Source organism: Myxine glutinosa, chromosome 9 (assembly GCF_964187855.1).
Source record: "Myxine glutinosa chromosome 9, kmMyxGlut1.1, whole genome shotgun sequence".
Taxonomy (NCBI): Eukaryota; Metazoa; Chordata; class Myxini; order Myxiniformes; family Myxinidae; genus Myxine; species Myxine glutinosa.
In genome coordinates, this window is record NC_136269.1 from 34490427 (window position 1) to 34506430 (window position 16004).

General features: G+C 46.2%; 1 protein-coding gene across 9 annotated transcripts in view; it reads right to left on the minus strand.

Annotated features, from left to right (window-relative positions):
• Positions 1–16004, minus strand: part of LOC137435484 (uncharacterized) — a 131240-nt gene that overhangs the window by 103368 nt on the left and 11868 nt on the right. For all 9 annotated transcript variants that reach the window (XM_068129304.2, XM_078784265.1, XM_078784264.1 and 6 more), the window contains exon 2: positions 6645–6704. In XM_068129304.2, the coding sequence (XP_067985405.2) occupies positions 6645–6704 (60 nt within the window). The remainder of the gene's footprint in view (positions 1–6644; positions 6705–16004) is intronic.

Below are 16004 nucleotides of genomic sequence, written 5' to 3' on the forward strand. Positions count from 1 at the left end.
TCTTACATGGTTGTAGATTTTATATAATATGACCCAAGGTCTTTAATCAAGACTTTTAATAAGCATTGTACCTTTCTAAAATACTATAATATTCCTTGATCAGGAAATCACATGATTAGACGAGAGTTTGTCACTGATAACAATGAAGATATTGCAGAATAAAGACATTCTATGAATGGTGGACATCATTAGCATAATTGTAATTAGCAAAATGTCTTCACCTTCTCCAAAATGTCATAATCGCATTCCTTGAACCTGAAAACATGGATGCAGATGCCGGTTAGATGCCGATTTCACAGATAATAACCAAAATATCCTAGCCTATAGGCATTTTACTAATAGTGGAAACCAATTTGCATGTTGATGCATTTTTTTTAAATTGCCCAAGGCTGACAGGGTGTCATCCAGTCGGATTCTTCAAATATACGACCTTGTGATTCGGAATCCATCAAAAAAAATTGTATTGACCCCAAAGCAAGGTTCAGGTAAAATTTAGCTTTTGGGTGCCAAACTAAGGGGAGGAGTGAGCCTCCAGAGCATAGGAAAATTAAAATAACTAATTTGGAAACGATGACGGCCCCACAAGACTCGGCGCATGAGAACCGGCGTGTCAAAGAGTGCTCACAGTCCATGTCCGACAAATCGCCCAAGCGCGGACAATTGCTTGGTTTAATGATGAACTCGGAGAGACCAGCGTGTAAATGATCCCTCATGGATAAATCACTGGAGCGCAGATGGCTTAAGGAAAGGGAACAATTGAGGGGATTAAAATTGTTTAATTATTTCCTACAGGAACCCATGTGGTGCAATCGGCATGCTCTGGGGGTGTTTGCGGTACATGCAATGCACCCCGTCACAAATGCAGATGGCTGGAGTGGCTGCGGGACCTCCGCGAGATGGCTCATGTACATGTTCGGTGTGTGGAAGTCCCCCGATGTGAGAATGGACCAATGGAGACCGTGAGGTGGCACGTGTGCATGTTCGATGTGAGAATGTCTCGCCGTGTGAGAGTGGGCATGGTGAAGGCTGCGAGGAGGCCCATATGCATGTGGTGTTTGCGGATGTCTCGCAGCACGAGCCATGGCCATTGCAAACACGACTGGGTTCTCCATGGGGGAAATCCAGGACCCCAGCACAATCCAGGACCTCAATCAAGGAGAAATTTGGAACCCACGAGGGGCGCTGGTAAATTTGTGTCCACTGGGGTCTCAGAAGCACTAGTTTTAGAAGGAGGGAATAGCATTAGGTCAGCATTAAGGGCATAGTGTGTTACAGACGGTTAACCTGTAGAGGGTAAGTAGCTAGCTTTGCAACATAGTGTTAAAAGGATGACTGGGAAGACACAAGCTAGTTTGAGGGAAAGTAGTTAGATTGGTTTAAGAGGTGTGTGAAAGTGGAATATGGAGCGAATGCACGACGACAGCCCAGGAGAGAATTAAAGGCATGAATGATGGTGTGAAGGAGTGACTGGGTGGGAATGAGTCCCACCCAAGGAAACCTGGGGCTCGTTTAAAAGTTAGCTTGTGGTTAGGGTGCGGGGAGGGGGAGGGGCAGCCGGGAATGCTCCCCCAACAATTCGGAATGGAGCACGTAAGTTCGATGGCTGTTGACGACTTTCATTGCTTTGGGCAAAAGGACCACTCATTGTGTGACTGTGCCGACATGTTGTCAGCAATTTAAGACCGTTATCGACGGAAGTATCGTTCTTATTATGGCCATTCTTCTACTGAAGAACACAGAGGCCAGCAGGGAGACCAGTGTGGAGATTGTAAATAATATGTGTTTCAGACCACCTGGATATGTGTTTAGCAATTGAATTTAGAACTGTGGAGATACATGCGTTGGATTAATGTGGAGTAGTAGTTACGCACACATTAGATTTCATTACTTTCAAAGTGGAGACATGTCGCAGTGAAGCAGAAAATTGAAAAGTCGAAAATGTCGAAAATTCACACTCAGGGATCCGATAGACGAGGTAATTGTGCCAACGGAAACTACATTTGTCATGTACAGAAGCCGGCAGACTTGGGACAAGTCTGGTACGGAAGAGGGGGTAGTGTTGCGGGTTTGGAAAGACCCCGGGGGAGACACATTCAACACATAAAAATAATTTCCATCGATACGATATTTGATATTTCCATCGGAATTTTTTTAGTTAGATAACCAATCCCCTCATATAAAGGGAAAGGGAAATGCATTGTGATTGTAGATAGAACCTTCCCCATTGTTCCCTCCCGAACCAATCTTCCCTACTCCAACCTCATTCCCTTAATAAATAAACCTTCCTTACTTCAACCAAATAATCACTTCACCAGTGCTGCAATAACCACCATTCCCACATCCCAGTCCTCACGGCATGGCAAAGAACGCGAATAGGCCTGCCGCCGCACACTTGGGTGATACGAATCTGCACAGCTGGATTGAAGTGGGACAGCTCAGAGGGTCGGGTCGGCTGGATGCAGAGAGGGGACGTGCCGTTCAACAGTATGTGCAATCTGTCATGGGGCCATTCGTTGGGCAGGCACTGGGAGTGTTGGCCAAGCACCGAGAGCCCTTAGCATGGCAGATAGGTGCAGGAATTGTGCCTTTGATGATACAAGCATGGCATTTGGCACACAGAGTATGTCCTAAGAAAGATATTTGGCTCTCGGGCCATCGCAGATTTGTCCTTTTTTGAAAAATGGCCGCCATTGTTGTCACAGGACAAATCTGCGATGGCCCTATAGCCCAATATCTTCCTTAGGGCATACTGTAACTGTGTTCCAACTCTCGTGCTTGTATCATCAAAGGCACAATTCTCCCAAATATTTCACCTATCTGCCGTACTAAAAATTGGGCGCCATTTTTATTGGACACATCTGTGATGTGATGACTCTAATAGTCAGAATATTTAAGTGTGTACCAAATACAATGCTTGTATGATTCAAACAACAGTTTATACAAATTAATATACCATATACCACAATATACCATATAAATGGTAGCCATTTTAAAAACATTGTTGTCACAGGACAAATCTTACTATAATTCACCAAAGGTCCGTCCGTCCGTCCGTTCGAATGTACCGCAAAAACGACTGAACCGATCGCAACGATATTTTGGGTGGTTAATCCTGGGATCTCCTGGAGTAAAATAGGCTATAATGTTTTTCCAATTTCAGCTTTGGCCTCCAGCATTTTCAGGTTTGGACACCCGCATAACGTTATTTTCCCGGGTGCCGCACAAACGGCTGCACCGATCGGACTCGGTGACCTCGGATAATGACCTTTTATAAGGACATGGGTTGAATCCCTGCTTGAGAGAATGCCAACCCCCTACCCGCAATAACCGTCGTCTCTCCAACTCACAATCCCACGAGATATGCGGAAAGGACGACCCAAAACCAATTATCTTCTTTTCGATTTGTATATAAACATCATTAAAAGTAAATAATGACCTTGGCCAAAGTTCAAATGACGTGAGTTTAATCTCCACATGAGAGAATTCCACATAGCTATTTGGGTGGTGTATAAGCTAACAGATCGCTGTCTCCATCGATCTTGCCAAGGCCGTAACACCTATCGGCTCAAAATCCTTTTAACTGTTGACTTGGTAGTTTTTACAATGAAGGAAACACGTATCGGGAGTACATATGACATAGCGATTGTGAATGTGACAGCTCTGAGGCGTCTTCCACTTCGCATCGCAGTGACGGTGAGCACCAACATGGCGGCTGTAAGATTAAAATCTGGCTTCAAGCCCCCTCACCGCCCAAAGCATTCAACCAGACATATTAACACGCTCCTCCCCTTCATTCCCGCATATATAAAAAAAAAAAAAGACGTCATGTGGAGCACGATCTTGATCAAAGCTCGGGTCAACAGGATGAAAAGTGACGTTTTCTCAGATGAAAAATGAGGATTTTAGAAGTTTGACCTTGAGTTGACCTTTGACATTTTGACCTCAAAAATAGTTGGTTTTCCTATTTAGTGACAATGTGCAAATGCCGTTCAATTTCCAAGTCAATCGGATGAAAATTGATTTTGGAAGTTTGACCTTCAGTTGACCTTTGACCTTTTGACCTCTAAAATAGTTGGTTTCCCAATTCAGTGAGGCAATACGCAAATGCTGTTCTAATTTCAAGTCAATCGGATGCAAATTGATGGGTTTTCAGATGAAAACTGATGATTTTGGAAGTTTTACCTTGAGTTGACCTTTTGACTTCAAAAATAGTATGTTTCCCAATTTATTGACTCTATATGCAAAGGCGGTTCAATTTTCAAGTCAATCGGTTGAGAATTGACAGCTTTTTAGATGAAAATTGATGATTTTTAAAATTTGACCTTGAGTTGACCTTTGACCTTTTGACCTCAAAAACAATAGGCTTCTCAATTAGGACGACCTATACAACTTGCTGAAGTTTCGTGACGATCGGTTTAGAATTGTGACCTGTAGGCCGGTGACAGACAAACAAACAAGAAGGCATCATGTGGAGCACGATACTTGTAAATACGCCCCACCCCCGCAAGAATTTTTTTCCCCATTGATACAGCAGATTCTCCATTTCATCAAGATTAAAATTGACAATCTTGATCAAAGCTCGGGTCAATATGAAGAAAAGTGACGATTTTTCAGATGAAAAATGATGATTTTGGAAGGTTTACCTTGAGTTGACCTTTTGACCTAAAAAAAATAGTATGTTTCCAAATTTAGTGACGATATGCAAATGCTGTTTAATTTTCAAGTCAATCGGTTGAGAATTGACGGATTTTCAGATGAAAATTGATGATTTTTAAAATTTGACCTTGAGTTGACCTTTGACCTCAAAAATAGTTCATTTCCCAATTTAGTAACTCGATATACAAATGCTATTCATTTTTCAAGTCAATCGGATTTAAAATGGCGATTTTAGAAATTTGACCTGCAGATGACCTTTGACCTCAAAATCAATAAGCTTCTCAATTGGGATGACATACAACTTGGTGAAGTTTCGTGATGATCGGTTTAGAATTGTGACCTGTAGGCCGGTGACAAACAGTCAAACAGACAAACAGACAAACAAACAGAACCACAAACGGAACCGACCAATATACTTGAAAAATCTTCGATTTTGCAAGTAACAAGAAGACGTCATGCGGAGCACGATACTTGCAAAATCCGCCCCCACCCCTAAGAAAAAAAATTCCATTGATACAACAAATTGTCCATTTCATCAAGATTAAAATTGACAATCTTGATCAAAGCTCGGGTCAATAGGAAGAAATGAAATATTCTGATTCTGAATATTCTGAATATTCAGATTTTTAAGATGAAAATTGATGATTTTGGAAGTTTGACCTTCGGTTGACCTTTGACATTTTGACCTCAAAAATAGTTGGTTTCCCAATTCATTGAGGCAATATACAGATGCTGTTCAATTTTCAAGTCATTCGGATGAAAATTGACGGATTTTTAGATGAAAATTGATGATTTTTAAAATTTGACCTTGAGACCTTTGACCTTTTAACCTCAAAAATAGTTCATTTCCCAATTTAGTGAGTCAATATACAAATGCTATTCAATTTTTAAATGTCAATCGGATTTAAAATGGCTGTCTTGTTCAGTGATAAGGTAAATCCAGTCATATAAGGGGTATCTTAAGTGCAAGAAGTAAGCTTTTCTAACGTTTCTGATGTCTGTACATGCCTTGTGAATACAGTATTTGATTGTAAATAAATGTGCCTGTAAATACGTGCCCTTTTGCCCATGAGAATAAAGACTTTCCAAACCAGCTTGATTGTCTCTTCTCCATTGGTTAAACATAGTGTGTAATAAATAGCCGGGAAGTTGTACCCCATCAATTCGCTCCATCAGGTAGCTATTCAGGGTTTCGCTCGGCCATTAATAATAAGTAGACAGGGTGTGGAGTCGAGAGCGCGACTCCTCAGTTGGGATCACCAATCCACCAGTAAGGTAACCCGAGACAATTGGACGCGAGGACCATGCTACATTCATTGACCTCAACCAGCGTCCACGGATGCTAAGCAACCCAACGGGTTGTCGAATTATCCATGATCCGCCAGCTTCAGGTTCGGAGGTCAGAGAGTGGGTCCTAGCAGACACCTTGTGAACCTTCTCCTCCCCCACATGCACCTCGGAAACTATAATAATAATATCATCATATTATCCACTCCAATAGCAGTCAAAATGTTACAACTTTTTCACCAACATGGGAGCAAAAGGACAGTAAAAGTGAAATCCCAGTGATGGAGGGTAAAAACCACCGTTTAGAGGCCATTTTTCCCCGCAAGGCGGGGGTTGGCCTTTTTCGGGCACCGTGGTTGTTGTTGTTTTTTGGTCCCCTTTTTGAAGCAATGTTTTACGGCCGGATGCCCTTCCTGACGCCAACCCTTTTTGTCGCCTTTTTACGACAAACAGGGAATTACCAGTGAACTGGTACTCAAATTAGCCGACCTCGGAAGGATGAACAGGCTGAGTCAACCCCCCTGGCGTTAATTCAGCGATCGACCGGGATTCGAACCCAGGATCCTAGGATCCTAAGCTGGCACCCTAGCCGCTAGCCCAACACCAGGCAACACCAGGGTAACTTCAACTTATATACACACTTGGCGTAGCAACACAACTGCTTGTTTTATACAAATGGAAAACACAAGATTGTAACGTACCGGTCCCAAACACCAAGTGGGTCATCTCCTTCGTAAAAGCGCAGCTCCAGTTCAAATTGCCTGAAAACAAGACCAACTTATGTACATACAATGTTTGGAAATCGAAAGTGCAATTGCAGTGAAAGACTGGTTTTCACCGAAACAACGCACACTGTTTATACAACTTATGACGTCGATTCCTCAAAACCGAGACAGAAATATGTGCATTATGACGAATGTAAAAATACAATTCATTCTTGAGAGGAGACTACTTCCATCAACATAGGAGGTTAATAAAAATTAATCAATTGCAGTGTTAAATCAATCAATTAAATTAATATATAATCGACAAAAAGTACACCTCTTAGCTTTAACTTTTTTTTCTTTTTTTTTTTTTAAGGCAGCAGCCAGCCCAACACCCACCAGGGAGAGCAGAGATTTGTCAACACTGCACCAAGGAAATACCTCACAGGAAATGACCTCATCAGCAACAATCTGTTTGGCTTATGACCTGGTCAATCGGCCCAAAAACTTACTCGTACCTGAATCACGAGTGGACGTCTCGTCTCAACAGACAGGAGGGTAAAATTTGAGGCACTTTTTTTGGATACCAAGTGGAGGCTCATGGAAGGAAGACACTTGCGATTTTAGGACACTGAACGGATCAGGACATCACAGGACAAAAGGAACAGTTGAGAGAGAGGGGGGGGGGGGGGGGACACACTTGGAATATATATAGATATAGTACTTTCCGACTTCCCTTCTTCTCTGGGAAAACATTCTTTACCACTGCATCACTTGAATCCCGCAACATCATGAACTCCCGCACCCTCACCACCTTAAACTCCGTGGTTAATGATGTCAAGTGAAACTGGAGTTTTCCACCCTGACCATAAGTGTTTTTTGCGTGATGTGTGCAATTTGTGTTTGCACACATAACGCAGTGTTTGAAGTGTTTTGAATTACGTGGTGGTGAAGTGCTCTGAATTACATGGTGGTGAAGTGCTCTGAATTACGTGGTGGTGAGGTGTTTTGAATTACATGATGGTGAGGTGTTTTGAATTACATGATGGTGAGGTTAATTTTTTTTTTTTTGTATACAAGATCGAGGCTCGTGAAAGAGCCAACATTAATCACACAAAAAGTCAAACCGACACATAAACACAAAATAAGGGGAGCGGTAGACAAGATGGGGAGATAGGGGGAAGGACACAAACACAAAATTTGAGAGCAGGGACATCGAGAGAACTGTGGGAGGGAGAGGGCTTGGGGGGAGTTGGGAGAGGTATAAAACATATGGACACTGCAAGGACTTCCAGGAAAGAAGTTGGAATTTCAAAAAAGTGTATCTGGGGTGAATTAGCGGGGGTAGAAAAGATCAAGGTTTTGGATGGGGGAAGATAAGAGATGGTGGTCAGGGGTCGAATTACTCTGTAGGGAGGGCACAGCAATGTTTGCCTTTGATGACTTAAATTTTTTTGGGGCACCAAGGCATTTTCTTTTGGGTTTGGGGGGCACCAAGGCAATCTAGAATTATTCTTGTGGGCACAAAGGCAAAGTGTGTCGGGAACTTAAACAGGCAGGGAAATGTTACTGACAGAACAAGTAAATCAACTTAAACTTTTTAATAATGTATTTTTAGAATTTGAATCTCAATAACAGTTTCAGATTTGATTTCTCTCAAAACTCAACTCAGCTCAGTCAGAACTGCATTGTCATCATGTCCATGTAACAAAGTTTAACTTTTGTTTGACAGAGTTGAACTTTTTTCATCATCATCATCAGACATCATCTTTACTCAATACTGACTCAGTCTTGAGTCAGGTATACATGATTACAATTCAATCACCCTTGGGGGAGAGGGGTGTAGCATCAGGCCTACGTCCAAATGCACTCATAGAATGCCACCTGGCAACGCTACGTGTAGGATCAAAGTTGTCGGGGTCGGGCCCTTCTGTGCTGATGCGCAGAAGGTGTTCCTGCATACCCAACCCCAGTTTTAGCCTCCAATCCCCAAGAATACGCTTCACTGCTGAGAACTGCCTCTCTACATGTGATGTGGCCACTGGGCACACAAGGCAGACCTGCACCAGATGAAGTATATTAGGGTATTTGTGGCCCTTTTCTGTCAGAATGGTCTTCCATAGACCTAGGAAATTGGACTCCTCTCCATGATTTCTGCTGATGTCAAGCTTCAAGGACAGCCATTCTCTTTGTATTTGACTTGGATCACAACCATTTCTTTCAATGATTTGCTGAAAGTGATTGCCAAGGTAAGTGACTTTGGCATTGCCATAGGCAGCAAGGGTGTCCTTGCCCTTTGGCATGTTGCTGGGGTCAAACACCTCAAACGCAATCAGGACCTCATTCTCATAGAACTCGTTAAATCTCTTGTCCAAACAATCAATCACTTTGTCAACTACAGTTTTCAAGGATCCAGCCTGAAACTCCTCAACAGATGGTACTCTAGGACCATTGCTGAATGGTTCGCAAATCATTTGACATCCACTCTCAAGATGATCAAAATCATCATTTTTTTGCAAAATTATGTCAGACTAACATCTGAATCATCCATATTTTGTGTGATTGTATGTCCACGATCAATATTTTCATACTAAATATCGGGCGACAATCGGCGAAAAAATTCAACAGTGTAAGTACATCGTATCACACAGGTCGCCATCTTTTCTCAATGTTGCGCAACACGGCAAGGACCATGCCTGATATCGGGGCCAAAATATCTTACTTCGCATCATCAGATTGCAATGAAATTCCACCACAAACTAGATAACATGTTGGAAAAACGTCCAACATACCTTTTATTTTGTCCGGAACATTCGATCGTTGATTTGGAAAGTGCTGAACACAAGCCAAACTTTCGAGTCGATCGTATGACAGAAATTGAAGAGGTGTCGTGTGAATTCGAAAACGAGGTTAGAAGCGCGAACAATTCCACTACGTCATCGGCTATGACGTACGTGGAAATACCCTCCGACAGCCAATGAAAAACCTGCATTTCTTGGAGATCCCTACAGCCTCTCGTAGACATGTGCGCACAGGTACAGCGGCAGATGAACACCACCGCTGACCTTGCGGGATTGTAACATACCTATAGTCGGGACGGAAGCAATCGGAAGGCCGTACCAACCATGAGTATTACCCCCGCTAATACAGCGCGGTTGGTAGGCAACGACGTGGGTGTGCAAACATCGGCAATAATAGCCACGCTGTAATTTATGCGCTCATAGTAGCCCATAATGCTTTGCGTTTCATTGATGATGCTGGATGACGTATGGGATGACGAATGGTCGTAGGCGGGGCCAATATAAATGATGGGATGCCCTTGAACCTCGTTTCCCGTACCCAAGGACGATCGTAGGACTGCAACATTCTGTATTCAGTAAGAGAACGGGAAACGAGGTAGCCTCGACAATGTATATGCTTACTATGCTAATGTTCCGACATGCACTGAGAAAACGAAAGCCGACGAAGTCAGTTTGTTGTTTTCATCATTACTTTATTCATACTTTGGTCTCTATTATTATGCTTTATTGACAAAAAGGGCACAGCAGCAACTGAAGAAAAAGGGCACTGCAACTCTCTGCCGTAGTGATCATGAAAAGTTCGGGGGCAGCACGGCAAATAGCTTGGGCACGCCGGCTTTTGCCGTCGATGCCGTCAATAATTTCGACCCCTGGGTGGGAAGCAGCTGTTTTAAAGACCTGTAAGGAGGAGGGGGATTGAAGAGAGTGGGGGAGTTTGTTCCAGAGGCGGGAGAAAATGGGAATGAAAGAGTGAAGGTGAGCAGAGAGCCTAGAATTTGGCAGTTTAACCATAAGAGGGTTGCTGGCAGATCTTGTGCGACCTGCAGGAATATTTGGGGGACAGAGCCCAGAGAGAGCTGGGGGAGCAAGGCCGGAGGAGTCGGTAGAAGACAGAAAGACCACCAACCTGCCTGCGGTGAGTGAGTGAAAGGCCCTCGGAGTTAGCTTCATCGCAGGAGATTCCAATGATTCTGAAAGCTTTGGTTTCAACAGCGTGAAGCCGAGCTAGGTGTGAGGCAGGAGCACCGGCCCAGAGGGGGGGGAACAGTATTCCATTGAGCTGCGGATGAAAGCCTTGTATGTGGTGAGGAGCTCAGGTGTGCCAAGGAAGGACTTCACACGACGGCGGATGCCCAGTCGGCGACTGGCTTTGGCGGCCAGCTTTGAATTTTGAATTACATGGTGGTGAGGTGTTTTGAATTCCGTAGTGGTGAGGTGTTTTGAATTACGTGGTGGCGAGGTGTTTTGAATTACGTGGTGGACTGGTGGTGAGGTGTTTTGAATCACGTGGTGGTGAGGTGTTTTGAATCACGTGGTGGTGAGGTGTTTTGAATCACGTGGTGGTGAGGTGTTTTGAATTACGTGGTGGTGAGGTGTTTTGAATTTCATGGTGGTGAGGTGTTTTGAATTTCATGGTGGTGAGGTGTTTTGAATTTCATGGTGGTGAGGTGTTTTGAATTACGTGGTGGTGAGGCGTTTTGAATTTCATGGTGGTGAGGTGTTTTGAATTTCATGGTGGTGAGGTGTTCTGAATTACGTAGTGGTGAGGTGTTTTGAATTTCATGGTGGTGAGGTGTTTTGAATTTGATGGTGGTGAAGTGTTTTGAATTACGTGGTGGTGAGGTGTAATCGTCCCAAACTTCCAGTCTGCACCTACCCCTCTCGTATGTATGTGCTGAGGATTTCTTTTTTGCACAAGCGTTACGCCTAGGTCCCCCGTCAGGGAAGTAATGTGAGTTGACAAAGTGGAAGACGCAGAAAACATGGAAGAGTCGATAATATTTACGAGTGGGTTGAAGACACACTCACACACCAGATTAGAAGTGAGTAGTTCGTTTATTTTTCAAGATATTCCGCTCACAAGGTTCAGACATATATGGTGGCGGCCATCTTGGATTTTGACGTGGCGACCCAATTTTCAATAGCCTTCTTCCTTATGCCTAGATACAGTCGCGCACCAGATTAGAAGTGAGTAGTTGGTTTATTTTTCAAGATATTCCACTCACAAGGTTCAGACATATATAGTGGTGGCCATCTTGGATTTTGACGTGGCGACCCAATTTTCAATAGCGTTCTTCCTTATGCCGAGATACACCGACACACCAGATTAGAAGTTAGTAGTTCATTTATTTTTCAAGATATTCTGCTCACAAGGGTACGCACGCACGGACGGACGGAAGCATGAAAGGACGCACACACGGACGGAGGGTAAAACCATAGTCCCCCTTTCGCTCCGCGGTGCGACGGGGGACATTAAACAAACAAAAAATTCAACCTAAATTGCTTATAAAAATGTAATATCACAAACTACAAATAAATTTGTGCAAAATAATTGTTTGTGTTGAAGGAGTTGCGAGTAACGGGGAGGCGAGACACTCGTAGCTGGTTCAAAGCTCGGTTATTCCGACGGACTGAAAAACCGACAAGAACTCATGCATCATTTATATCAAGCCCAACCCTCTTAAGGGGGCGTGGCTCCAACCACCGAGCACACGCCACGCCCATACCATCAATAGCCCCACTAGTCAGGTTCACTATGTCAATAAATTCTATTTCGTTCAAAATCATGGTAGATTAGCAAACCTATACATTTTTGGAAAGGTTATAGCATAAGGAAACTAAAAATCAATGTTTACATTTGGAGAGATACCTGTATGGCGGCCATTTTGGATTTTCAAAATGGCCACTGTAAAATACATATTTTGTTCTATTTCTGCCTCTAATTACCCTAAAAACTTTTTAAAATATAATAAACCTATATTTTCAGGGACAAGGAATCCAATGAAAGTATCAAATTAGTGCTATGGGGAATGGTAAGACACGAATCAAAGGTTTTGAATTGCAAAATACTGTCTTTATATTCACGATAAGTTGCATAATCAAATACATGTTATCATTTTGTACAGGCAGTTAATAACATCAAAATGTGTCACAATAATTCATATCACCAAACATACACAGGCAGTCAGCAAAATCATATATTCACATGCAGTCAGTATAACTTCACATCTACACAGGCAGTCAATGACAAAATATACACAGGCAGTCAATGGCATCAAACATACACGATTACAGAATATGCCATTTCGAGTTCGTCATCACTGTCCTGTGTGTCGTATCCGACAATATAGTCCGCATCGTTTTCACAGTCCGTTCCACACAAGCAAAGGTCGGTCAAATTGATTGGCAAATCGAATTGGTCGAATGGTCGATCGAATCGAATTCGATGAATCGAATCGAATCGAATCGATCGAATTGGTCGAATGGTCGATCGAAGCGATTGGTCGAATGGTCGAATTGGTCGAATGGAATTGGTCGATTGGTCGAATTGGTCGAATCGAATTGGTCGGAATTGGCAAATGTAAGCATTGATTTTCAGATTTTCCATGTAATAACGTTTCCAAAAATGTATAGGTTTGCTAATCTACCATGATTTTGAACAAAAAAAACATAGTGAACCTGACTACACTGGTCCCGTGCCCGTGGATTGGGTCCCAATGGGGTAACCCCCACATGCGCCCCCCCAAGAATTCACGCGCACGGGCAATGTCAGTTTTCGGGGGGCCTTAACCGCCCGGCCGAAACGATCGAGGACCCGAGCAGGGACTGTAAGCGGCTTGGCGGTAGGCGGGCCAACCGGGGGCTTACCCAATGGGGGATGGCCCCGCCGTGGGGGTTGAGCCAACCGAGGAGGCTGGTCGAGGTCCAAGTGAGCTGGCTTGAGGACGTCCACCGCAAGGTGGTCCGGTTTGCCGCCGATGTCGACCACGAAGGACTTGTCCCCGGCCTCCAGAATGAGGAAAGGCCCGTCGTAAGGCGGCCGAAGCGGCCCCCGGTGTGCGTCCTGGCAAACAAAGACGTACTCCGCTGCACGTAGATCCGGCGGGACGTGGGCCCGAGGCAAACCATGTTGAGATGTGGGCACTGGTGCAAACATCTTGGCACTCTCCCGGAGAACCGACTGCTGACGGGCAGCGGACCAGGGGCTTGTGGCGTCAGGCATGAACTCCCCGGAACCCGCAGCGGCTGGCCATAGACGAGCTCAGCGGATGAGGACTGGAGTTCTTCCTTCGGGGCTGTCCTGAGGCCCAACATGACCCACGGGAGTCTGTCGGCCCAACTGTCATCCCAGAGGCTGGCCCTGAGAGCAGCTTTCATAGAGCGATGGAACCTCTCACACAAACCATTAGCCTGGGGATGATATGCAGTGGTGCGATGGAGCTTTACCCCAAGCCCCTGGGCCACAGCACACCAGAGCTCTGAAGTGAACTGGGGGTCCGCCCCTGTCTGAAGAGATGCCCGAGGGAGCGCCAAAACGGGCAACCCAAGTGCCGATGAACGCCCGGGCCACATCAGCGGACGTTGTAGATGTGAGCGGGACGGCCTCTGGCCACCTGGTGGTCCTATCGATCATCGTGAGGAGGTGGGTGAATCCCCGCGAGGGGGGGAAGGGGTCCTACCAGGTCCACGTGAACATGGTCAAAGCGTCGCTCTGGCACTGGAAATGGCGCCAATGGGGCCTGGGTATGGCGATGCACCTTCGAGCGTTGGCACTCGACGCAGGTGTTGGCCCAGGCGCGCACATCCTTCTTGAGCCCGTGTCAAACGAACTTCGCCGCCACCAACGTTTGCGACGCCTTCCTGCCCAGGTAAGAAAGACCGTGGACGGCCTCGAACACCGGCCGTCTCTAGCTTGTGGGTACAACAGGGCGAGGCCATCCCAAAGAGACATCGCACAGTAGCGTGGTGCCCGTGTCCTGGAACGGCACATCAGACAGTCGAAGCCCCGTGACCGCCGTCCTGCAGGCCTGGACATCCGGGTCGGAGATCTGATCGGCCGCCATGCGGGCGTAGTCGATGCCAAGGTGAACCGCGCCAGCTATGGATCGGGAGAGACAATCGGCGACCGTATTGTCCTTCCCAGCAACATGTTGGATGTCCGTCGTGAACTCGGAAACGAAGGAGAGCTGGCGTTGTTGACGGGCAGACCACGGCTCCGAGACCTTGGCCATGGAAAAAACCAGGGGCTTGTGGTCCACAAACGCCGTGAACGGGCGGGCTTCCAACAGGTAACGGAAGTGTCGGACGGCTAGGTAGAGGCCGAGGAGCTCACGATCGAAGGTACTGTACTTTCGTTCGTTAGGGCGGAGCTGCCGGCTAAAAAAGGCAAGTGGCTGCCACACCCTGTTGACCCACTGCTCGTGCACGGCGCCAACCGCGTAGTTCGAAGCGTCCGTGGTGAGAGCAATCGGTGCATCGGGCGACGGATGTGCCAGCATGGTTGCACTGGCGAGGGCCACTTTAGCGTCCGTGAAGGCCTTGGCCATCTCCTCGGTCCAGTCAATGGCGCGTTTGGTAGGCTTGCCTTTGAGGGCCTCATAAAGGGGCCGCATCAGCTGGGCCGCCCGGGGCACGAAACGATGGTAAAAGTTCACCATGCCCAAAAACTCCTGCAAGGCCTTGACGGTGAGGGGGTGCGGAAAACCCTTCACAGCCTCCAATTTAGATGGCAGTGGGACGGCCCCCTCTTTCGTGATGCGGTGGCCGAGAAAGTCAATGGAGGCCACCCCGAACAAGCACTTGGCCGGGTTAATGATCAGGCCGTGCTGACTGAGGCGTTCAAAGAGCGCTCGGAGGTGAAGCATGTGCTCCGACCTGGAAGCGCTGGCGATGAGGATATCGTCCAGGTAGACGAACAGGAATGGCAAATCCCGCAACACGCTGTCCATCAGGCGCTGGAAAGCCTGGGCCGCGTTCTTGAGCCCAAAAGGCATACGGAGGAATTCGAAAAGCCCGAACAGTGTAATCACCGCGGTCTTAGGAATGTCCTGCGGCCTGTACGGTAACCTGGTGGTCACCACGAACGAGGTCCACATTAGAAAAAAAAAAAAAAACTTTACCGCCCAAGCGGGCAGAAAAATCCTGGATGTGCGGGATTGGATAGCGGTCGGGGGTAGTGGCGTCGTTAAGGCGGCGATAATCCCCGCAAGGGCGCCACCCACCCCCCGGCTTCGGCGCAATGTGGAGAGGCGAGGCCCACGGGCTGTCGGAACGTCGCACGATGCCAAGACGCTCCAACGTGTCGAACTCCGCCTTTGCGATAGCGAGTTTCGCCGGGTCGAGGCGTCGAGCCTGGGCGTAGACAGGCGGGCCGGTGGTCGGAATGTGGTGCTCCACTCCGTGCTTGACGGCAACGGCCGAAAAGGTGGGCCGTGTAAGGGCCGGGAACTCGGTGAGGAGGCGGACGAACTCATCAGAGGTCAGGAGCGTGCACGCAAGCCTCGTCGAGGCGGACCCGCTCAGCGAGCATGGAAGAGAACTGAATGTCTCACCATTA